The 24,404-nt window shown below is 41.5% G+C and overlaps 4 protein-coding genes across 5 annotated transcripts in view; 3 read left to right on the forward strand and 1 right to left on the reverse strand.

The window, feature by feature from the left end:
* The window catches only part of notch3 (notch receptor 3), a 30,685-nt gene extending 19,861 nt beyond the window's left edge, over positions 1-10,824 (forward strand). Inside the window, exons 12-33 of the mRNA XM_071471989.1 lie at positions 67-177; positions 283-475; positions 669-814; positions 1,104-1,337; positions 1,481-1,633; positions 1,752-1,980; positions 2,128-2,329; positions 2,459-2,615; positions 2,717-2,901; positions 3,024-3,156; positions 3,268-3,525; positions 3,633-3,745; positions 3,872-4,404; positions 4,493-4,819; positions 4,911-5,059; positions 5,148-5,373; positions 5,460-5,550; positions 5,698-5,866; positions 6,015-6,319; positions 6,439-6,586; positions 6,696-6,793; positions 6,891-10,824. Of these exons, the coding sequence (XP_071328090.1) occupies positions 67-177; positions 283-475; positions 669-814; positions 1,104-1,337; positions 1,481-1,633; positions 1,752-1,980; positions 2,128-2,329; positions 2,459-2,615; positions 2,717-2,901; positions 3,024-3,156; positions 3,268-3,525; positions 3,633-3,745; positions 3,872-4,404; positions 4,493-4,819; positions 4,911-5,059; positions 5,148-5,373; positions 5,460-5,550; positions 5,698-5,866; positions 6,015-6,319; positions 6,439-6,586; positions 6,696-6,793; positions 6,891-8,387 (5,657 nt within the window). The 3' untranslated portion in view covers positions 8,388-10,824. The remainder of the gene's footprint in view (positions 1-66; positions 178-282; positions 476-668; positions 815-1,103; positions 1,338-1,480; positions 1,634-1,751; positions 1,981-2,127; positions 2,330-2,458; positions 2,616-2,716; positions 2,902-3,023; positions 3,157-3,267; positions 3,526-3,632; positions 3,746-3,871; positions 4,405-4,492; positions 4,820-4,910; positions 5,060-5,147; positions 5,374-5,459; positions 5,551-5,697; positions 5,867-6,014; positions 6,320-6,438; positions 6,587-6,695; positions 6,794-6,890) is intronic.
* Positions 10,825-11,421: 597 nt separating this feature from the next.
* LOC139614606 (microfibril-associated glycoprotein 4-like) lies at positions 11,422-13,213 on the forward strand. The gene is made up of 5 exons (XM_071472022.1): positions 11,422-11,579; positions 11,673-11,870; positions 12,406-12,502; positions 12,667-12,834; positions 12,935-13,213. Exons 1-5 carry the CDS (start codon positions 11,577-11,579, stop codon positions 13,180-13,182), a joined length of 714 nt encoding a protein of 237 aa, XP_071328123.1. The 5' UTR covers positions 11,422-11,576; the 3' UTR covers positions 13,183-13,213.
* Positions 13,214-13,767: 554 nt separating this feature from the next.
* On the reverse strand, positions 13,768-16,866 carry LOC139614605 (retinol dehydrogenase 8). The gene is made up of 7 exons (XM_071472005.1): positions 16,654-16,866; positions 15,173-15,328; positions 14,910-15,071; positions 14,643-14,822; positions 14,457-14,550; positions 14,108-14,291; positions 13,768-13,989 (listed from the first exon to the last, which is right to left on the reverse strand). Exons 2-7 carry the CDS (start codon positions 15,267-15,269, stop codon positions 13,783-13,785), a joined length of 924 nt encoding a protein of 307 aa, XP_071328106.1. The 5' UTR covers positions 15,270-15,328; positions 16,654-16,866; the 3' UTR covers positions 13,768-13,782.
* A 528-nt stretch (positions 16,867-17,394) lies between these two features.
* Positions 17,395-23,418, forward strand: soul5 (heme-binding protein soul5). 2 transcript variants are annotated; one of them, XM_071472044.1, is made up of 9 exons: positions 17,395-17,528; positions 17,823-17,933; positions 20,949-21,062; positions 21,198-21,257; positions 21,553-21,634; positions 21,732-21,852; positions 22,464-22,600; positions 22,710-22,873; positions 23,084-23,418. In XM_071472044.1, coding segments are annotated over exons 3-9 (669 nt in total). In that variant the 5' UTR covers positions 17,395-17,528; positions 17,823-17,933; positions 20,949-21,060; the 3' UTR covers positions 23,187-23,418. The 2 variants fall into 2 exon arrangements, with proteins under 2 accessions (XP_071328145.1, XP_071328138.1); XM_071472037.1 differs by having other exon boundaries at positions 17,823-17,919.
* Positions 23,419-24,404: the final 986 nt, after the last annotated feature.

The raw sequence follows: 24,404 nt of genomic DNA on the forward strand, positions 1-24,404 counted from the left end.
CTCAAGTATACTTTCATTGTTAAAGTGTTCATAATATATCTATAAACTCAAACCTTTTCAACACAGGCACAAACTGTGAGATAAACTTTGATGATTGTGCCAGTAACCCATGTGACTACGGCATCTGCAAAGATGGCATCAACCGCTATGACTGTGTTTGCAAACCTGGCTTCACTGGTAAAATCCTCTGAAAATAAACACATAAATATGAGATTTAAAAAAAATCAATCCTGATTGGAAATGTTGACAAAAACACTTCATGTCCACCGTCTCTCCTGCCAGGTCCCAAATGTAACGTGGAGATAGATGAGTGTGCATCTAGCCCCTGTAGGAATGGAGGGACATGTGTGGATGAAGAGAATGGATTTCACTGCCAGTGTCCTGAGGGCTTTAAGCCGCCTTACTGTTACTCCCAGGTGGACGAGTGTGGCAGCAGCCCGTGTGTCCATGGCTCATGCAGGGATGACATCAACGGGTATGAACTGTTACAGCCTTTGACACAGTTTAAAATGACTCACGTGGCTGTGATTTCATGGGGAAACTTGGCATGACTGCTTTGCAAGCTTGTTTTGCCAATCCCACAGGTTTCAACTTGTATGTCAGTTCATTGTTAGTTCACTTTTACACCTTGACACCTTCTGGGTAATTGACCACTCCTGTATTTCCAGTTACCGCTGTGACTGTGAGCCCGGATGGGTGGGAAAGAACTGTGACCTGGACAGGAACGACTGTTTGCCGAGTCCTTGCCAGAATGCTGGCACATGCATCGACCAGCTCAATGGCTTCACTTGCAAGTGTCGTCAAGGCTTCAGAGGTGAGAGGATGCCATAGTAGCACAACACATTAACCACTGAGGTATGAGCATCAAAAAGAACACCTCAAAGAGAAGATTACATGTGCAGCTAATGCAAAAAGCGAAGTTATAATTGACTATGGTATAGGCTATATTACACCTCAAAGTCTAAAATATTCCTACCATGTCTTCTATCATCCCTCTTTCGACTGATGTCTACCTCCCCCTAGTGGTGTATTACAAATATGCAGATACATTCACCAGTATCTGTCAGTAAAATGTTTCAATGTCTCTCCTGTGCCTCCAACAGGTAACCTGTGCCAGGTGAACATCAACGAATGTGCTTCCAGTCCCTGTCTGAATAAGGGCACTTGTGTCGACAGTGTGGCGAGTTTCACCTGTCTGTGTGAGCTACCTTACAGTGGACACACTTGTGCTGAGGTCCTCACCCCCTGCTCCCCCAACCCCTGTGCCAATCATGCCGTCTGCACCCACACACCAGACTACATGGGATATCAATGTAACTGCCAGCAAGGGTGGCAAGGTTAGCGAATTTTCTACTTAGCATCTCAATGCTTGCTCATATATTGTGAGGCAATCGGTCTGGAAGCTTACAAAAGGGCTTTGTGCATATACACATATAATCTTGAGTTAAACCTCATTGTACTTGTTTTTTGCATTCTTCAGGTCAGTTGTGTAACGTAGATGTGAACGAATGCATCTCAAACCCCTGCAAGAACCGTGGGACTTGCACTAACACACTTGGAGGCTTTGTGTGCTCCTGCAGAGCAGGATATACTGGGCTCACCTGTGAAACAGACATCAATGACTGTTCTCCGAGTGAGTGGCCATGAAAATTTAGAGTACCATATTGCATATGCAATTGTCAAATGCAATACCAGGTCCATGCACATTTACTGTTCTTGACCAGAGTTGTCCTCCCCTTTTGTTCCAACAGATCCATGCCTAAGTGGAGGCTCCTGCACAGATGGCATAAACTCCTTCCACTGTAGCTGCCTGCCGGGCTTCACTGGGCCCCGCTGTGCTTTAGAGATCAATGAATGCCAGAGTTCCCCCTGCAAAAATGGAGGCACTTGCACAGACTATGTCAACTCCTACACCTGCACCTGTAGGCCTGGTTTTACTGGGATTCACTGCGAAACCAACATCCCTGATTGTACTGAAAGGTGAGTGTGTGTATGTGTGTGTTTGTGTCTAAGTCATGCAAATATTTCATGACATATTTTATCAACCTGCTATAAACACATATATAACTAATAGATATGGCAATAATATTTGAAGATTTAAATCCATATTTTTACTCATCTCCACAGCTCTTGCTTCAATCTAGGGACATGCACAGATAAAATCAATGGCTATTCCTGTACATGCCGCTCAGGCTTCACTGGTTCCCACTGTCAATACGAGGTCAATGAGTGTGACTCCCAGCCGTGCCTCAACGGAGGCATCTGTCAAGATGCCCTGGAGTCCTTCCGTTGCTCCTGCCCCAAGGGTTATACTGGCAACCGCTGCCAGGTACACACACACTCATGGACACTCTTGGCTTGACTCTTTGACTTCTTAAGACCCTGAGTCTTTAAAACCTGTATAGTTTTTAGACCAGTTAATACTGATAATTTTTCCATCATCTCCTTGCCTATCCAGACACCAGTCGACTGGTGCAGACGCTCATCTCCTTGCCAAAATGGAGGACGGTGTCGCCAAAAGGATGCTTCCTTCATCTGTGAATGTACTAGTGGCTGGTCTGGACGTTATTGTGACATCCCTAGGGTCTCCTGTGAGACAGCTGCTCGCCAGAGAGGTATTGTGATGTTCTGTATATGACGGCATTTGACATCTTGGTCTGTTGGTTTTGTGACTAAGTAATTAAAGTTCAATTTTCTCCCAAATCTTTCCAATCAGGGCTCCAGACAGACGAGCTATGCCACCATGGTGGTCACTGTGTCAACACAGGGAATACCCACTATTGTAAATGTCCTGCTGACTACACCGGAAGCTATTGCGAAAGCCAAGTGGACCACTGTGCGGAAAAACCCTGCTACAATGGCGCCACCTGCAGGGGATATGTTGGAGGGTACCAGTGTGATGTGAGTCCATTGCTTTGTCAATGTCATGTGCTTCACAGTCAGATTTTAACAAAGTCGGTATTCACACAGTGCTTCGTCACAGTTGTGGAGATTATGTAATTGTCATCTACATGTCATTACAGTGTATGCCAGGATATACTGGACAGAACTGCGAGTTAGAGATCAATGAGTGCCAGTCTCATCCTTGCCAGAATGGAGGCACCTGCATTGATCTGGTGGGACATTACATCTGCTCCTGCCCTCCTGGCACACTGGGTATGCAAGCATATATTAAACAGAAACGTGTTTATTACTAAAAAGATATCACTATAAGTGACTAAAAGACAGTGGATATATAATGGTGTATATTAATCCTCTCCTTTAAAGGTGTTCTCTGTGAGATCAATGAAGATGACTGTGCTCCACCCCTGAGGCTACGTGGTGCTGCTCCTAAGTGCCTGAACAATGGCACCTGTGTTGATAGAGTGGGTGGATACCGCTGCAATTGCCCCCCTGGATTCACAGGAGAAAGATGTGAGGGAGACATAAATGAGTGTCTCTCTAACCCTTGCAGTCCCGCCAACAGTCTTGATTGCATCCAGTTGCCCAATGACTACCAGTGTATCTGCAAGCCTGGCTTCACAGGTTAGACAACTGCCAGCAACTCCCACCTGACCCCTCAATATGCACTTTGTTTGTGAAGAACACTCTCTTCCAATTGTAGAGCTTTAATATCAATGTGTTGTCTTTAGGTCGGAGGTGTCAGAGCAGGTTCAGTGTATGTGAGTCTCAGCCTTGTCAGAATGGAGGAGCCTGTTCTATATCCGGCAGCTCTGCACTGGGATACACTTGCACATGTCAGCTTGTAAGTGAAAATTCATATTAAGGGTTTAAATACCTAATTTTAATTTTTTAGTTTGTGCTTTCCAGCTTTTCTTGTTGGTGTATTGAAATTCACAATTAAAGTGTCAATTTAAATATCTATCTTTAGGGTTATACTGGGCCCAATTGTGAAAGAAGTCTGTCCTGTCGGGAACTGTCCTGCTACAATGGAGGTAGCTGTGCACTTACCACGAGAGGGGCTCGTTGCTCCTGCCCTCCAGGTTATGGTGGGCCCCAGTGTCAGCATCGTAGTAATGAAGGCTGCTCGTCCCAGCCCTGTCGCAATGGAGGGTTGTGCACTGAAGAGACCAGCTTCCCATACTTTCACTGTCAGTGTCCCAGTGGCTGGACAGGTAAGCGGTGTGAGCAGCAGAGCAGAGGACCCCCTGAAGTCCTAACACCCTCGTGCCCTCGAGCAGACTGTCATGGCAAAGCCAATGATGGTGTTTGTGACAAAGAGTGCAACACATTCCATTGTCGCTGGGACGGCGGCGACTGCTCCCTAGCAGCAAACCCCTGGGCCCGTTGTGCAGACCCTCGCTGCTGGCGTGTCTTCAATAACAGCCATTGTGATGAGTCCTGCAACAACGCGGAGTGTCTGTATGACAACTTTGACTGCAAAAGCAAGGAGAAGGTTTGCAAGTGAGTTCATTTTTAATGTTAACAGAATTCCCCAGTTTTTTCTGTGCTGATTTGAAAAAACTGATCATTCTGTTTGTGTCGTCTCCAGTCCAATATATGAAACCTACTGTATCGATCACTATGCTGATGGCCGGTGTGACCAGGGCTGCAACACAGAGGAGTGTGGCTGGGATGGCTTGGACTGTGCAGGGAAGGTTCCAGAGGAACTTGCCGATGGTGTCTTGGTTTTGGTAGTCTTACTGCCTCCAGAGGAGCTTCTCCGCACCAGCACAGCTTTTCTGCAGAAATTAAGTGCAATCCTACACACTTCACTGCGCTTCCGGCTGGACAGCAATGGAAAAGCCATGATCCTCCCCTACACCCGCCGAGAGGCACGGCTCAAGAGGGAGCTGCAGCCTCAGCACGAGGTCGTCGGGTCAGTCAGGCATACAGTAAACATAAAACCTGAAGTCTTTCCTGTAGATTGGACATTACACTAATCACCTGCCTCTCTGTTATTCCTTTAGCTCCAAAGTGTACCTGGAAATAGACAACCGTCTGTGCATTCAGGACTCAGTGGACTGTTTCCGTACAGCTGACAGTGCTGCAGAGTACCTTGGAGCCCTGTCAGCCATAGAAATGCTCCGCTTCCCTTATCCCCTCAAAGAAGCCTTTAGTGAGTATGCATACTTCAAGAACACAAAAAGCACTAGTAAAACCATTGAATCACAAATATGTAATTGCTACTTCTCTTGTCACCACAGGTGAAAGGATGCCAGTGCCTGAGCCCATACCTTCATGGATCAAGCTGATGCTGGTGGGGATGGCTTCTCTTTTCCTTTTAGTCATCCTTGTGATAGGCATGTTGATTGCTCGCAGAAAGAGAGAACACAGCACCCTCTGGTTTCCTGAGGGCTTCTTCCTGAAAAAGGAACCCAGCAGCAACAAGAACCGCAGGGAACCTGTTGGTCAGGATGCTCTGGGAATGAAGTAAGTAATTTGTGTGCAATATGCTTTTGAATTGTTTTGGGACGTTTTCTGGGATAGCATTGTCTAACATATTCATCTGCAAACAGACATATGCCAAAAACTGTGGAGGAATCTCTCCTTGGAGATCACAGTGACCAGTGGATGGACTCAGACTGCCCAGAGGCAAAAAGGCTCAAGGTCAGTTGCACAACATCTTCACATTTATAAATGATCCTAAACAATTTATTTATCCACGCAAGCACAAAACGTGTATGTAAATTTTACAACATGTCAGCCTGCATTTAGCAAGTAATGAAATTGGCTTTTCTCTTTTTGTGACTTCAGGTTGAGGAGCCAAGTATGCTCTCAGACAGTGAAGATGCAGTGGACAGCAGACAGTGGACACAGCATCATCTCGCAGCCGCAGACATTCGTGTGCCTCCCACCATGGCCCTCACCCCACCTCAAGGAGAGTTTGAAAGCGACTGCATGGACGTGAATGTCAGAGGCCCAGGTTAGTAGTCAGATAATAATACGTTTTCAGATTGTAACTGTGCACAGTTTCCCATTTAAACTTTTAAAAATATTTTATTTATGTGATCTGTTATGTTGAGCACATGAATAGACATAAACTCACCATGGCTGTTTCCATCTCCTACCAGACGGTTTTACACCTCTGATGCTGGCATCATTCTGTGGAGGCGGCTTAGAGCCTGAGGTAACAGAAGAGGAGGAGAATGAGGAGTGTTCGGCCAACATCATCTCTGACCTGATCTACCAGGGAGCATCCCTTGCTGCCCAAACAGACCGAACTGGTGAGACAGCACTCCACCTGGCTGCCCGTTACGCCCGTGCTGATGCTGCTAAGAGGCTGCTTGATGCCGGGGCAGATGCCAATGCTCAGGACAACACAGGACGTACCCCATTACATGCTGCAGTGGCTGCAGATGCACAGGGTGTCTTCCAGGTAAACAAACACATACTGCTTATTAACTACATCAGCGGTAGAAATGCCTATATCTTTTTTAGCTCATGTGTTACATAAATCGTAATGTTCAACACGAATTTTACCATCCTCCATCCCAGATTCTGATCCGAAACCGGGCCACGGATCTGGACTCCCGTATGTATGATGGCTCCACTGCGCTGATCCTGGCTGCACGGCTGGCAGTAGAGGGCATGGTAGAGGAACTCATCACTTGTCATGCTGATGTCAATGCAGTTGACGAATTGGGTGAGTTTTTGCAATTTTTCACTCAAATGAATGTCCAGATGTTTGGTGACAATATTTACTGAAACCACAGATTTAAAATCTCATTGTTTCTCATTGTCGTCACTTTTAGGTAAATCCGCCTTACACTGGGCTGCTGCAGTTAATAATGTGGATGCAACTCTTGCCTTACTGAAGAATGGTGCAAACAAAGATATGCAAGATCTCAAGGTATGACATCTACCACACTGTAACCACACTTTCAGCATCGGTTTAACTAGATATATATTTGTTTCTAACACAGCCTCTGTTATGTTTCTCTTTTCAGGAGGAGACCCCTCTGTTCCTCGCAGCCCGTGAGGGCAGCTGTGAGGCTGTGAAGGTGCTGCTGGCTCACTTTGCAAACAGAGAGATCACAGACCATATGGACAGGTTGCCAAGGGACATTGCTCAGGAGCGTATGCACCACGACATTGTTCAGCTTCTTGACGAGTACAATACAGTAAGAAGTCCCCAGGGCCACGGAGGGGCTGGACACCACCTCACCGGGGGACACACTCTGTCTCCTCTCATGTGCCCTCCCAGCGCCTTCCTGCCTAGTCTGAAGAACACCCCACAGGGCAAGAAGAATCGTCGGCCTGGGGCCAAGGGTTCTAGCCTGGGAGGCCAACATGCTTCCAGTTTGAAGGAGTCAGTCAAGGCCCGCAATAAGAAGCTGACCTTGGACATGCAGAGTGCGTTACTGGAGAGCTCAGTTACTCTGTCCCCAGTTGACTCACTGGACTCACCCCATGGGGGAGCTAGCAATGCTGGCTACATCACCAACCCCACATCTCCTGTGGCGATGCAGTCACCAGGCCTCTTCCACTCCTCCATGTCTGTTCCAAGCACCCCAATGGTACACAGTAGCATGTTGGAGGGAGGTGGCCCCTTTACTGTGTCCCTAGCACAGCTCAACGACCTGGGAGCTGGAGGAATGTCCTTGCAGGGACGCGTCTCCATGGCTTCTGATGTCAACCATGGCTATGTGCTGAGTTCAGGCCAGATGGGGCTCAACATGGGCATGGTCAGTCCTGTCAGTGTGCCCTTTGACTGGCACAGCCGGATGCCCCCCTCCTCCCAGTGTGGTCAGCAGGTGGTGAATCTTGTGCAGAGTAGCCAGGCAGGCATGCACCCCCAGAGCCCAGCCATGCAGCAGCAGAACATGCTGATGCACCAACAGATCTTCCGCAATCCCATGCTGCAGCCCACTCCTGTTACCTCCACACCCACTATCAGCCCAGTCAAGCTTCCCTCCATCGCTGAGCAGCAGCAGCAACAACAGCAGCAGCAGCAGCAGCTCATCAACCACGCCATCACCAACCAGCAGAGCATGGCCCGCATGGGAACCTCCACCCCACCGACTCCCCAGACCTCACAACCTCCACCATCCTTCTTCCAGCAGCAGCAGATGCCTCAGCAACCTTCTCAGCCCCAGCCTCCTGCTCAGCCTCCACAGGCAGCCACGCCAGCAGCCCAGCCCACTCAGGGTCTGCCCTCCCAGCCTAGTAGCAGCACTGCAGGGACGGAGGATTACCCAACCCCTCCCTCCCAGCACAGCTACTCATCAGCACTAGATGCCACGCCCAAGCATTACCTCCATTTGCCCAGTGAGCATCCCTATCTGACCCCCTCCCCAGAGTCTCCTGAGCCCTGGTCCAGCCCCTCTCCTCACTGCGTCTCCGACTGGTCAGATTCCACACCCAGCCCAGCTGTTGCTGGCCCTGCCCAGACCCAAATTACTCAAATTCCAGAGGCCAATGGCAAGATGCAGGTGTTTGCATGAAGATCCTATGGCCTCTGCTTGAAAAGGGACCTGGGGTAAAAGAATTTACGGACTGGCTCTTGGGCCTGTCTGTGCTTATGTGTCAGCCTGTTTCCAAGATTTTCTTTGGATTTGGATTGACTATGTTTATCACGAGGACCGTCTGCTAGAGATTTTTGCAGAGAAAAAAGTAAAGGGAAATGTGTGTTGTCTGAATAAAACAGCAGACAATTTAATGAAGTAATTCTGTCACAGATGGACTTGTTTTTTATTATAAAAAAAAAAGTATATGAAGAAAACCAAGTCTTTCATTTCAAAGACTTAGGGATGCTCTCCTTAAAACTAACAAACATTTAAAAAGTAGATAAGAGAAAAAAGTAAAATGTTGAAGGGAATTCATTTATTTTTATTTATTGTTTTTATCTCTCTGAATTGCTTTTTTCTTTAGGTTTTTATCACCCTCTTTCTGTCCCCCAGCTTCTTACATAATGTGCCACCCACTTTTATTTTATACAGGCAACCTACATTTCTATTAAGCCAGTGTGGCAGGTAAAGGAATATAATTCATTATTCAGACCAGTTAACAGACAGAAAGAGGAGTTTCACCTCTTGACTGATATTTATTCAGGCCAACAACAGCTGGTAAAGACAATAAATTGGTTCTAGTAAATATATATTGAGAGTTGCTCAGCAGTAGTGATATGTTCTGATTTGATTGAATTGTGGTAATTGATTATTTTCCATATGAGTATTATGAATAAGAATGTAGATGAGTGTCTCTGAAGCACTTCAAGTGACCAGCTTCTTAGGGCAAGTGTGGGTAAAATGCAACATTTAACTACAATGGATATTTATAATGCATGGGTGGCAGTTAATCCATAACAATTTTACTTGTGACTTATGAGCAGGGTAAAATTTTAGATTTAATGCTCCATTTCATCTGCAGCTTCTCACTGATTTTACAGGACTCATACCTCCAGATCTACTGCCAGACCTGATATCTTCAGTTTTGAAGCTTGTTTTCATTCACTTAAAGAACTGTTTGTCTAAAATCAGCCTCTCACTGCCCTTTTTTAGTTTATGTATTTTTTTTTTTTTGTTTGTTCCAGTTGTTTTATACTCTGTATATTTGTGGAAATCATGGATACCTTTTTTTTTTTTCTAACGTCACTTCAGATGTACTAAGCTATGCTTATCAGCTGCTATTTTATATCACTCTTCCCTGCAAACATTCCTACATTTTGCCTGTCTTGTTGAGTCTGGCTTTTCAGCAGCATCCAACACAGAAAAGAGCCAGATGACAGACAGGTGGAAGTTTAATTTGTTGAGGTCACATCACATCCTTCGTTGGACTAAATGGAAACATTCCTGGACTATCTGTAGCAGTTGTGGTCTCAGTGACACTCTCACCTCCTTTCTGATAGTGTCTGTGGTGGAGAAGTGGTCAGTGTGAGGGTGTGGCTGCTGGGCTGTGACTGCTTATGCCCTGTCACTCCTCAGGGAGGTGTTTTATGGCATGCAGAGGGACAGTTCCCTTGCATCTACAGTAGCTTCCAGTCCAGGGGCCATGGAGTCACATCTTGAGATGATTGTTAGAGGAGACTGAAGTTGAAAACACTACTATGTAGTGCTGCACCCTTTAACTTTTTACAAAACTCTGAGATGACACTCCCAGTCATCCAACTAACACCTTGTGTAATGTCTGACCAACTCTTTATCCTGACCTGACCTGGGTGTGTAGGACAGAGGTCATCCTCTCCTTTACATACTATGGACATTTGAGAATAAAGTCAATAGATAATAGTAGAATTTTGATAAAGTAACCATTTCATTTCATCTTGTGACATGAGAAATCAGAACAGAAATGGCCAGGCCACCACTCTTAGCTACTACTGTTGTGGTGACTTAATACAGCTCCTTACTGTGTCATAGACTGAGTTTCTCTTTCATTCATTTTTTTATCCTGTTCTCTATAGGCTCAGCCAGTGTTCTGTCAGACCTGGGAAACATGTTGTTGTTCACAGTCCAGTTCAAATTTTACCGTTCATTGTTTCTTTTTATTATTATTTTTATATATATCTGGTCTTTTTGATTTCCCTACCAGGTCGCACTAAGTGTTTTTGTACATTTCAACCTCCCAACTTCTGTTTGTAAATATGTTTGCTCTGGGTAGATCTTTGCTTGAGAAGTCTTATGTTTCTAAAATGATTGTTATGTACTAAAAAGGACAAAAATAAAATGTACTTCATTTAGCATTATTTGAAGCTGAGGCTGTGACTGATATTTTATTGGTCTTGTGTTATTAGAACAGTCATAGATATTTTCTATCATTATTAATTTCAATACTTGTTTAAAAGTAGATCAAAATCATTGTACATAAAACTTTTCCACAGTTTTTCTTTCTACAGTCAAAAGTTGTAAAATAAGTTACTTATAATAAAAACTGTAGGGAACTACATTTTTTGTGTCCTCGTGTTCAGTGATTGTTTCATATTTTAAAGGAGGATTTTCATGAAATCAGGTCCTCATAATCATAACTATGTTTTATAGTCTAAAAAGGTTACTCCTTCAGTCCAATACAACAGCCCTACAATAAATGTTATCTTGGTGATAATAATTATAAACAATTAATTTAATGATTCATTTTTGATTCCTGAAATCAGAGTTTTTTATTTATAATATTGTATTGGGCTGTGTTATTTTATAAGTTGCCTGTTGATTTGCACTCCAATACAAGCTACAGCCTAAAAAGTTACCCAGACAACAATGCACCTCTCTGATCTGTCTGCATCAACATAATGTGCAATATATAATATACTATTACTGTTACATTAGATTAGATTGTATATGTAGGTGATATTGTGTCTACTTTTATACTATAAGCTTGAAGTGGAGATAGAAAGAGAGGGATAAATATAACCTACTTCTCATTCTAGTGAACACTGAATAAGTACAGACTGAGATCTCGTCTTATTTTTAGCTGTGACCAGCAGCTGCCATTGGTCATTACACAATACCAAGAAAATCAACAAGGCTTTAATGGGTATGTACACTTGTACACGGACTAGACTACTGACTGTTTACCTGAAGTTTAGCTTGCTCTGTAAATTTGCCATTCAGGAGATTAAACCCAGACTCCGTCAATTACAGTGCCAAACTGCCAGAAGATATCCTTTAGGATTACCAACAAATTATCATATTAGAGCAGTAATGGTGAGTTTGGTGTGACTTATACACTTTACTATATTTTTTACTGAAACACTATTAGGCCAAAATGTTTGAGCAGGTTTTGTGTTTTGATTACAGGGTTTTATTGTTGTACTCCTTCTGATCCCAGCGGCAGTGTGCTCCCCAGTGTTTCTTCCAGTCGACTGCACTGACTTGTACAACAGAGGTTTCGGTCATAATGGGGTGTACAGCATCTACCCAGGAGGACCAGTCTCCCCTATCCAGGTCTACTGTGACATGAGCTGTGATGATGAACCAGATGGTGGTAAATGGACAGTATGTATATTTATTATTTATCCGTAAAGTACAGTTCATCAAATAGTTTTATTGCACCAACAACTTCAGTTTATTTAGAATTCATTCCCACTGCAGGATATCTCATTGCACTTGGTGTCTGATGTTAGACCATCAAAAATATCTTGACATTGTCAGTGCAAATGAAAAAACTGAGAAAGGAAAAAAAATGTATAAAATTTGCCAAGTTAGCTAACCAATGCAGCCAGCCGAGCAACCAAGTAACATTAGTTAAGAAAATCTAAACATAAATGGAGTACATATTGAACGTGTTGGCTCAATTTACAGTGATATGTCTACAAGACATTTAGTTTTTTAAGCATAAGCTGAGTGAGAAAAATGGTGTTTCATATTTTTTAGCTAGTTTGCTATGATTTGAACCCATAGTGAATTTACATGTTTTGATTGACTAGGGGGAAAGTATTTCTTTAAAGCAGCTGTTTGGAGGAGCAGTTTAAAGCACAGCTGGTGACAGATAATATTGGAGCACTGTCCCTAACTACAAATTGCACTCCAGGTCCTCCAGAGAAGAAAGGACGGCACTGTTAATTTTTACCGTGGATGGGATCAGTACAGAACTGGATTCGGACAAGCATCTGGAGAATACTGGTTGGGTAAGGGTTGAGATTGGTGGTTTAGATTTTGGTGTCATTGCTTGAATCAACTAGTCTGAATTATATTACATAAATTGTTTTTGCTCTACAACACTGCTCAAGGAAAAGCAATTGATTCTGAAAATAAACTTGTATAACTGTTGTATAACTGTTGTCTCTGCCAGGGCTGGAGAACATCCATCTCCTCACTGTGAGGAAGAACTATGAACTAAGGGTAGACATGGAGGACTTTGAAGGGGGAAAGGTCTACGTCCATTATTCCACCTTCTCTGTCGGTCCGGAGCTGGAAGGATACAAGCTTAGTCTTGGTGGCTTCACAGATGGAGGAGCTGGTTAGACTATATATATATGTATATATATATATATATATATATATATAGCAATTACAACATCCTTAAGACCTTCAATCAATTTCCTTTGTCTGTTTTCCAGGAAACTCACTAAATGGACATGATGGTCTCAAGTTTTCTACATTTGACAAAGACCAGGACACTCATTCTACAAACTGTGCCAAGGCCTACCTGGGGGGATTTTGGTATGGAGGATGTCATAGTGTTAATGCCAATGGTCTTTACGCATGGGGCAGCTCAACCTTTGGGATTGGAATCAACTGGGCGTCTTGGAAAGGATATGAATATTCTTTGAAAGCCATTACAATGAAGATAAAACCCAAACAGTAATGTTCAGAATTAAATAATTACTCTTTCATTATTTTCAAATCTGGCCCATTTATTTTGTTTCATCATGTTTTACTTATTGATTTCCTTGTTTGTTTGACAAGATCATATGCAATATGGTACTATTATTCCTTATTTAACTTGTTTATTTGTTTTCTCATTTGGTAGACTATTTACGGCACAATAAAACATGTAATATTTGTATTGGTTTTATTCCTGTGCTCTCCCCCTCAAAATTAAGTCAAACATATAATCTTGTTACTTCATGAGAGCAAAAAATCAAAAATTGCTTATGTTTCACATTTCTGTTATTAGACAGTATTTAACTGTACAAATGAGGTTTCAAAGTATAGAATATTGCACAGCAAGAAATAAAGTCTATACATGTCAGACGCATATATGCAGTACATGAGGAATTATTATTATTTTTGTAGCTACTGTATCACACATAACAGACAGACAACATACAATGGCCCCGATCCAAGCTGTCACCTTACAGCTGGACACTATACAGTGACAACAAGTTGTATATACTATACTACAGTCAATCACTTTCTCCTTAAGAATAGCATTTAAAGTCTGTGCAACTTGACAGTCAAATCTTTATTTCTTCCCTACCCTCTGCAGCATACGCAGCACCGCGAGAGTAGCGTTGAACACGTTGTTATGTTTGAAGGTAATCTTATAAAAGGCGTCCAGAGGCAGGCGACCAGTTGGATCTGCATGTTTCAGTGCGGTCATGGGCATGTACAGGCGGTTGGTCTGGTGGCGCAGAGGAGGCTCCTTGGCTGTGATCACTTTAACTGTTTGCTGAATAATAAAAATACAAACATTTCAACACTGTAGGGGACTTCCTCATCATGCATTTTTACTGACATATTTTCAGTGATCTTTAAACTCAAATAGAAACATAACTGTCATCACTTGCCTCAGCCACTTCTTCTGGCGTCTGGCCTAGCGAGGCAAAGATCTTTTTTGAGTATGGCAGGTAAACTTCACGGAAGATTTTGGCAGTCTCTTCGTCTGTTCCTGATAGATCCATCTTCTCAGCATCTTCATACACTTTCCTTTCAAACTCAGTCACCACTGGACCAGGTTCCACAAGAGTCGTCCTTGTGACAGAGATATAAAAAGACACATACAGGACCACTGCTCCATTACAGTTGACAAGTTGTAAAAATCTTACTGCTGTGGCTTTACTGATGACTCAAGTTTTAGATCTATGGTGGCTGTATTAATTTGCTACAGCAAATGTATTTTTCAGGACATGTCATTACTTGATGTTAAACTTCATTGCTTGCACTGCCAGACTTTCACAAAATCCTTCCACGGCAAATTTGGAGGCAGAGTAGACATCGTTGAACAGAAGCCCTGTGTAGAAATATGAAGAAACCTGTTAGCATCCTCTCAGAGCTCTTCATTTTTAGCGTTTCCTAAAATCTCACTGACACTAACAAGCGCACCCTGTAGTCCCACGACGCTGCTCATCACCACAATATGGCCGCTCTGCCGTCGCTTCATGTCAGGCAGCACCTCTTTCACCAGCCGTGCCAGCCCAAAGAAGTTTGTGTCAAAGAGCTCCTTCATGGCTGTGATACTTTGGCACTCCAGTGGTCCAATCATGCCAGTGCCTGCATTATTCACTATAACAGCAGAATATCCAACGTTATTATACTGTGTGCTTGTGAAAAGAGCTTAAATTCATGTATTAAGAATGAGAGGGGTCAGACCAAGAATATCAACCCTTCTGTCCGGCAGGCTGTTGACACAGTCTCTGATGGAGGCTTCACAACAGGCATCCAACTGTTTGATTTCCAGCGTTTTGTTTAAGGAGTCACCTGCCGCTTTTTCCAAGGGCCCCCGTTTCCCTAGGTCCCTCATTGTAGCAACCACTGTCTCAGATAAACAATGAATACACTGGGTGTCAGACGCTGTGCTAATTCAATTATCTACTGTATGTCATTTATTTGGTTGAGGAGAGTGAATGACTGACCTTTAAACCGTCTAAACTCATCTTTAGCCAGCCGTGCCGCCACAGCCAAGCCAATGCCAGAGGAGCACCCGGTCACCAGCACCCTCCTGGTCCCCATGGCTCTTTGACCTCTTACCTCAAGGCTCAGGAGGATCCTGAATTCTTAGTTTAAAAATGCTGTGAACAGGAAAATGTAATTCAATATTCCTGTCACAATATTATTTGTCCTGTCATTGTTATCAATTATGTTATTTTGTGCTGATACTCTGTAATTCATTTTTTGGTGAACCCTTTTCTCCTACATGTGTCACATGTGCACATGAAGTTCAGTTACTAATTTCTTAATTTGCCTTCCATACTTTTTAAAAATGTGCATGAAAACTGATGTGAGACAGTATTTAAAAAGCACAGTAACAACTAGAAGGGCACTAAGAGAGCGCAGACCCCCACCGAGGCCAATGTCAAACAACACACAGCAGACTTGAGAGAAAAAAAATCAAATTAATAGTAAATGATCCAGATCTGCCCCAAAATGTAATGAGCTGTCCCCTGGCCCATGATCCATCCCTCCACCAAGTTCAGTTCAGTGTTTTTTGCATAATCCTGCTGACAAACAAACAAACAGACTAAAATCATCTTTATTTCTTTTGTGAAATCAGTGAATGCTGGTGCAAAATAGTAAGTTCTCTCAGAACTCTTGGTTTCTCTCTGAGCTGATATCAGACCCACAATTTAAACCTGATGTTTGCAACATAATCCCATTCCACTGCAAATAACTGTATAATATAATAATACAATAAGTCAGACTTAACATCATTTCCAGGAAAGCTGAAAGCTGAGCCACCACTCACTACAGTGGTCTAACATACAGACTACAACTATTGTAAATGTGTAACTAGCTATGACAGAGTTCTGGATGGAGTTTCTACACATTTAAATCAAAATTCAACAAATTAGGTCGCTGGATGTGTGAAGCCAACGTTGGCACCACTGAGGCCAGTTTGGAATTTGTTAAAAGATTATATTGGCTCTGATCTCATTTATGTGTCCTGGAATGTTTAGCTGCCTACAGCAGCTCCAGTGCTCCAGACCCATACAGGGTCTTTATTAACACATAAACCTTGTTACAGTTACAAGATGCACATGTATGCACTGATAATAAACCCAAAAAATAAAAAAATGGAAATAATGTAGTGAAGTCAAGATTAGTGGAGTAAAATATTTCCCTCTGAAATACGATGAAGTACAATTAAAGCATAAAGTAATACAACTCAAGTGCCTAAAAAAGTGTGGTTAACAGTACTTGAGTAATGCAGTCTAATGAGTTAATTGTAGGTTATATCATCCAAACTGCACATAAATCACAGTGCCACCACAGGGGCTAAATCATGAGGTCACTATAAGCGTGAGTGCCTCAGAAACTGTAAACCCCCACAGGCCGAGTCAACAGGCGAAGTCCAGCCTCGGAGGTCCGCTTGTGGGTGGTGCTGTAGTCTACCAACCTGTAGAGCGGGCAGCGCGTCCTCCACAGCGGCAGATGTCAGAAACAGAGATTGTAATGAAGCAGCGGAGCAGTAAACTGAGGTTACTGCAGCATTCAGACAAGAGGGACGCCGCCAAGTCACATCGGGACACACGGCCACATAAGCCAAGCGATTACCTAAATGGGTCACATAGGCCGACTTAGTCTATGGGAGTTGTAGTTCTTTAAGGTCACATCACGCAAACATGTCTGTATGCGTTGTTATGGAAACACTCAACATACTGTGTTATGTTATGGACTACGGACCTACTTGTCAGGGCATGCCTCAATCTCAGAACTGGACTATGATTAAATAATAATAATAACAATAACAATAATAATAACAATAATAGTATTAATACTAGGATTAGTGTAAGTACTTAGTACTTTGAAGTCTTAGAGTCTGGACCTCTTTATTATATGAAATAAATTGATCCATCCAGCATCTGTTTTGACACATCACGCAGGTTCCCAGGAATATATCGTCAATAGTTAAAACTATGTCTTGACACAAGGAAAACCGGAGCCGGGTTTGGAAAATAAAAAAAAACAAACCCTGTACAGGGGTTCATATTGTTTGATAGCAAAGTGTACGCCAATATTGTCAAATTATTTTTAGATTAAAACCCGGATGACTATAAGTACCGCTGCATTTCAAAGATCATTAAGGATCGGAATAATCATCTGTAATATTGGAGAATATGATCACAGTCTGAATAGGTTCCTTTTTGAAATCAACAATATCCAGGTTTTCAGTTTGGTTGCTTTGTTTTGAAGTTAAGCACCGGAAGTGTTGGTATGTTGCCTTCCCAGCTAACAATTAACTGGAGAACCTTTGGACAACGTTCGTTAAAGGTAACATTTTCGCAACTTTTAGCCTTTTAATGTTCCAGGAACATTAAAAAGTTATTTCTGTGGTCAGAGATTTTTTAACCTTCTTACAAGGTTCTCGGTTCCATAAAAATTACTTCCTGGTACGTAAAGGTCTAGGTTGCACCTTTGGAGAACGTTCCCATAAGGTTGCCTGTTTGCTGGGCCGTCTACTGTAATGTTGAAGATGCACTTTACATCAGGCCTCGATTTTCATCTGAATGTAGTTTGAAAAATGAGACTTTACGTAACAAAATTGAAATTTGTATTTCGTTTTAGGGCTCACACAGTATTTACAAATGTGGAGGGGTGGAAAGTGCGGTGAAGGAGGCACCAGAACTGAAACTCTGGCCCACATAGACAGTCGAAGTGGAAAGTGAGTCATTAAAGGTAGTATAGTATTGATGCTAACTTGAATTTAATTCTTACAGTTCCGGATTTTGACCACAAGATGGCGGTGAGATCTAATCGTCTAAATAGTACACTGAATGTTCTGTGAACCACCATCGCGGAGGTAAAGCGATGTTTCCAATATTGTCTTCACAATCACGTTGATTTATTTATTTATTCAAACATGCTATTGTTGCTATTTTAAATAATGGCACTAATAATGACTTGTGAGCCACAAATTTTATTTAGCGTTGCAGTTCCTCGCTGTGGCCACTGCATGGCAGTGAACCCCCAGGGTCAAACGTCAGTTCCACACCGATATGTCAAAATAAAACAAGTGAAAGAGGTTACCGCTGTTGTGATACAAACAAGAGACACAGTTTGTGTTGGTCCGGGGTTTACCTCCAGGCCTAGCTAAGCTCAAACACTGCAAGCCAGCGGAGACTGCCAAGATGCGCAACAAAAATAAATGCACACTTCCAGCAGCTTCCCCACATTGTTTTATTTTGTTGGAAAGCAAGCCCTTTAAAGAAGCAGACTAGGTTTGCTTAGAGGTTTTTTTTTTCTTTTTTCGTTAGGCCTATGTCTTTTATTTATTATAAACATTATTATCTGTAAAATAAGGAATTATACATACATACATATTTTAATACATATGACATCCATATTTTTAAAATGCATATTTTAGTCTCAGTCTACTGATTGAGAAACTTCTTTTTTTTTGTATTTTTATTTAAACATTGAACAAGTGTAAGGTTTGCTCAGATTAACTTCACTTAGAGGAAGGAAACAATGCCAGCTGCATGCGTAAACTCAGGTTTGTGGCACCATTGGCATGCAACAATTCATTTGTTCATTATTTATTTTAATTTATATCATAGCAGACTAACATTGCTCAGCTCATTTTGCACACATCAGCTGTTGTCTGCTGAAACCCAAGTTTCTTGTTGTATCCAGGTAGGTTTCTGTGTCCATGTTTATGGTTTAAAGAGAGCTGGACTAAGGCCTGAGGGAAGGTGTCATGTATCTTTATGTATTGTCTTCTTTTGTTGTCATCGGTAAAAAGAGGGAAATCTTTTAACTCTCAGCTGCTGTTATACTCAGGCGACATTACCCCTTTTCAGTGTTCATTTACAAAACTGTGATAATGGAGTCTGTAACGGAGGTTAGACAGATTTTTGTGTATGTGTTTTACCACCAGGTCTTTCATTATGACATTATGTGTGCTAGTTCACAGTAATTTTATAATCAAGGTGCAGCAGTATAATTATAGTATAGGCATAAGCACTGCAAGCATAAGCAGCGGAATTTAAAACACAATACCTGTAACCTTGGACGGCTTATCTGAGAACCTAAGGAAAGTGCAACCTTCTACATTTTTCCCAGTTAGCATGCATTGAAACACTGGTTCTAACTTGGAATGGAATGAAATTGATAAGTTGAGGTTTGTGTTAATTGTAATTTTTCCATACTAAACACTATCTTCAAGTGTTAATCAGTTTCTTGAAAGGTTGCCACAATATATCTGTATTAATGTACTACCTCTCTCTTAAGTTTAGTGTAAGAATATTTCCTCTCATTTAATTTTAATGGGGTAAATAGAGTCCCCACTCTTTTTCATACATGCCATTTAAAACAACCAAAATAGCTTTTTAAGCAACAAAATGCAAATATTTATGGTAAATCTCCAAAGTTGCTTAATCTTGTAAAATTAGTATTTTATTATTTTTTGTCAGTTAGTATTTTTTTCTCTTTTTTTCACCCTTTTTTGCCTTGTTTGGTTGTGATTTAAATAGTGCATTTACTATCTCATCCATGAACAAAATCAATTGTGATTCCTTTTGAGTAAGCAATCTTATAATAACTGAAATAGTTTGACGTGTTTTCCATGCAGCCTGATTGCACACTGCAGCTCTCTGGACTATTACACATATGGATGTTAATGGGCCTTTTATCTCATGGTTGAATGCACTTTCTTGAAATGGGAACAAACTTAAGGAATTTGATGTTTTGCAGGTACAAAACAGGGTATCATGTGGTCTCTGCTAACAAAAGGTACAATGCAAGTAAATTCTCTTGTGACTTGAATGCTAACATAGTAAGTCCATCATTACTGTCTGTCCACTTGTTTGTTTCTATATGACACCAGGGCCAGGGTGGTCATTAGAGACAGACTGTACAATGCTTTGGTACATAATATTGCGTGGGAACTGGGTGTTTCACTCAAGTTCTAAAAGAAATAAGCCACCACCTCACATGATGTGAAATCACAGTCTGCGCCAACTGATGTGGTTGTCTAGTTCTGTTTATTATAATACTGTTTATTGATCGTTTACTTCAAATTATTAGATTGTAAAGTAGCAGTTTATAAGCAGTTTATGACTAGGGGCATGATTAACAGACTGTAAGAGTGAGGAATGTTCTTTGTTTAAAACTTTTGTTTTTTTCCCAAAATGGGGGTTTTCACAAAGAAACAGCATTAAAACTACATAAAAACTAAATCAGTAGCTGACATTTGTCTATAATATAATTCTGTTTCCAATATCATTTCAAGAGTAGAAAATATGCATTGTGGGGGAGCCTGCCAGATTAGGATTACATGTTTCTCACCAAACAGTCAGTATTCACACATCAACACACCCATATGCACACAAGTATACACATTACAGAACATCGGTTCTTTTAGCTGACCTTTATATAATGTTGATAAAAGTCAAAGAAAAGATACTGACACCTCTCTGGCAGCCAAACTTGTACATTATTATATTTATATTTGTTGTGGTGCTGTTGTACTGCTTTTGTACTGGCTTGTGTTAAATCCCTGAAATTGTGTTGACACCCTGGCACAGAGTAACCCATCCACATAACAGAGATGTTATTGGTTACAGAACATGTGAAAGACACATACCATCAAACGTGCCTCTGTTTGTTTCATAATTCTTCCCACTTCCTCCTGTTACTGCTTTGGTTTCCCATTGGTCTTGACAGTCCATTGTCTATTTTTTGTGTTGTCAGTCCAGGGAGTGGCCAGTTTTTTCTTTCATAACCAGAGTTGGAATAAATAGTTGCTTTGACCAGACTGCATAGATCCAGATTGCAAGTGTACGAAACCCAACACTCTCTCACAATGTAAGTACAGCTTTATTTCCCAGGTTGTTTTAGATAGAAATCAATAAATAGAAATTTCTTGTTGAATGAACTCTTTTCACTGTATTAACAAAAATGGCTTATTAAGTCACAATGTTGAATGTGTGTGTGTCCCAGGATTTATCTTTCAGGGCTTATTGGCTTTCTGCTGGCACTGACAGCTGAGGCCAGAGTTGGGTAAGGAACCTGAATCTGATCCGCATGTTGGAAGACTGCTGCATTTAACCAAAATGACACAATAAAAAAGTAGTTTTTGTGGTTTATAGAACATTTTAGGCATTGTTGCCCCTGCAACTCAAATTTGGTAATTACTGATCAGTTAATGAAGTAGATTGATGGATAAATGAAGAGTTGAAGATATTAATCACATTTTCACTCAGAGCCTGGTGCAGGTGATCAATGCTCACATCTCTTATACCTCTTAATCTCTGCATCAGTGCCCTTTTTAAAAGTTTCCTCTCTAATTTTACAGAAACTCCTCTCAGTTAAAGTTCTGCACTGAGACTGAGCAGTGTCTGCTGTTTGATCTGATTTGTAAGACCGACGAATATGAGGTCAGTGTTTCTGAGCAAGAGAGAGACCCTTTTTCACATTTCAGGTGCCATAGATTTTTATAAAGCCGACTTCACTGTGTTTGCCAATGTCCCTCAGGTCCGTCACTATGACTCTGTGAAGTGGGTCTCCACTGATGAGACATCCTTCTTCATGGAGTTTGCAGCAATGAAAGCATTCAGACGACTCTTTCAATACATCTCTGGTACCAACGACAAGGGTGTGTACACAGTGTGTGCGTGCGTGCGTGCGTGCGTACGTGCATTCGCATGCATGCGTGCGTGTGAGTGAGTGCGTGCACATCCACTTGCTTATTTATGTTTTATTTCTAGCAGGTAGTCTCATTGAGATCAATATCTCTTTCAAGAGAGACCTGTGCACAGGAATAAACACATACAGTATAAGCATACTACCACAACACACAATTTGCATTGAAGACATACAGTGGTTCCACATAAAAATAAAAAAAAACTGTCAAAATGCTTGAGAATAATGTTTTAATATCTCCAAAAAGAAGAAATTTTACGTGCAAGACTTTTTGTGAATCTTTCCATTTGTAGGGAGAGTAGTATTTAAAACCAGTCTGCTAACCTCTGTGTGACCATGTGGTGCAGCTAAAATTAAAAGGTGCTTTGACATGACATTATAATTACTATATTTAGTTGTGATCAGATGGCAGTTTAGCGGTTTTAGTGGCTATTCAAGTCAGAACGGCTAGACATATTTTCTTATGTTTTCTTATGCTTTTTGTGTGCACTTGATGTTTATTTTTCCTATCCAGTTTGTGACATTTCTAAATATTAGCTGTGTTTTCTCAATGTCTACCTTTAGGAAAGAAAATTGAAATGACATCTCCTGTTGTTGTGAGAATGCCTGACAAGAGATTCTGGGAAATGGGTGTTTACACCATGAGTTTCTTGCTGCCAGCTGAATTTCAGACAAATCCCCCCAAACCTACTGATAGTAAGGTAGGCTTCTCGAGCACAAAAACCTTCACTTGCTGCTGTGATCATGTTTGAAGTGATACATAATTTTACCATAAGCTCTGGCAGATAATGAAACTTTGCTGACTTGCAGGTGTACATCCAGGAGATGCCAGACATGAAAGTGTATTCACGGAACTACGGTGGATGGATGTCGAGCACGTCTGACAGCAACACAGCAAGCAGTCTGTCCACTGCCCTTGACATAGTGAATGAAAAATACAAAAAAGGCTTCCACTATGCTGTGGGATATAACAGGTAAACAGATCACCATGATTTTCTCTGTGATAATCAGAAAGACCAATGCTGAGGAAAGCCCAAAGGAAAACTTAAGTATTTGGTGAAGATTTTATATTCTGCAATAAATGATTGTGTGTGTGTGTGTGTGTGTGTGTGTGTGTGTGTGTGTGTGTGTGTGTGTGTGTGTGTGTGTGTGTGTGTGTGTGCGCGCGCATTTGTTTCTTGCAGTCCAATGACGCTCTTTAACAGGCACAATGAGGTGTGGTTTGTTGCTGCGGATGAGCCGGCATGTTCCAGCAGTGAGGAAATGAACTATTCTCCTTTGGTCTGAATATTGTGAGCTCTGTGCAACGACAGCTTAAATGAAGAGATGTTGTAGCTGAACTGCTGCTTTACTATTCCTTCTAGTCATATTATGTCATATATTGCATGTATATATATATATATATATATATATATATATATATATATATATGCCATATATTACTTGTGATTATGCTTTTACACTAGCTTGCTGGTTGGTTTTCTTTTATATACACAATAAAATTATCCTTTTGCAATGATTCATTGTGGTTGTTTTTGGTTGATCCACCTCTTTGGACAAACACTAAAATATGTAAAGCAGCTGGTCATGTTTTCAGGTTGTCCATGCATCTGTCCCATTCTCGTTAATGCGGTATCTCAGTAACACCTTGAGGGAATTTCTTCAAATTTGGCCCAAACATTCCCTTGGACTCAAGGATGATTAGATTTTGGCGGTCAAAGGTCAAGGTCACAGTGACCTCACAAACATGTTTTTGGCAAGAACTCAAATATTCATATGCTAATTATGACATAATTTAACACAAATGTATAGGATATCTTAACAAAGTGATGACATTTTGTATTGAAATGGTCAAAGGTCAACTTCCGCATAATGATCCACAGCCACTTCTGGCCATTATTCAACACCATGACTCAGGAACAGAAGGAGAGATTGCAGCTGTATTTCCTACAACTGGTTGGCTGAGGTGGAAATTCTAGTTAAAATATTGAAACAATATAATATGAAAGGAATCTACAAGAGAAATTTGAGCCACCAAAATTATAATAAAATAAAAATAAAGTGCATGTACTGTACATTTACACAAGTCTGCTGGGGTGAAGCTACAATGGTGCCATGCTGTAAATGTTGCAGCCACAAGAATTTGTGGGACACCATTATTTTCTTTCCTTCCCTGAGAGAAGGTCTGGTGTTTCCCATGCTAAAGGGTATAAGATAGGAAGCACTGAAGCTCCTTTCCTCAGCATTTAGAGAATTCTGCCAGCTTTTATCATGACTGCCACCTTGAAACTACTGGGTCATTTCACTCAGTCAGGAACCTCCATAAGACTATTCGACTGCAGCTGCAACTGTCTCTATTTTACAGGACCACCAGATGACACTATTGAGATCACCTCCAGGGTTACACAGCTATGCACGTACTGCTCAGTTCTTCTGAAAAAATAGAGATGTCAGAAGATAAAGTGTTAGAAATTAAACAGACTGGTGAAATAAGAAAGGAGTCTA

Source organism: Trachinotus anak, unplaced genomic scaffold (assembly GCF_046630095.1).
Source record: "Trachinotus anak isolate AG129_WGS33_773 ecotype Australia unplaced genomic scaffold, CSIRO_AGI_Tana_v1 ptg000003l, whole genome shotgun sequence".
NCBI classification, from domain to species: Eukaryota; Metazoa; Chordata; class Actinopteri; order Carangiformes; family Carangidae; genus Trachinotus; species Trachinotus anak.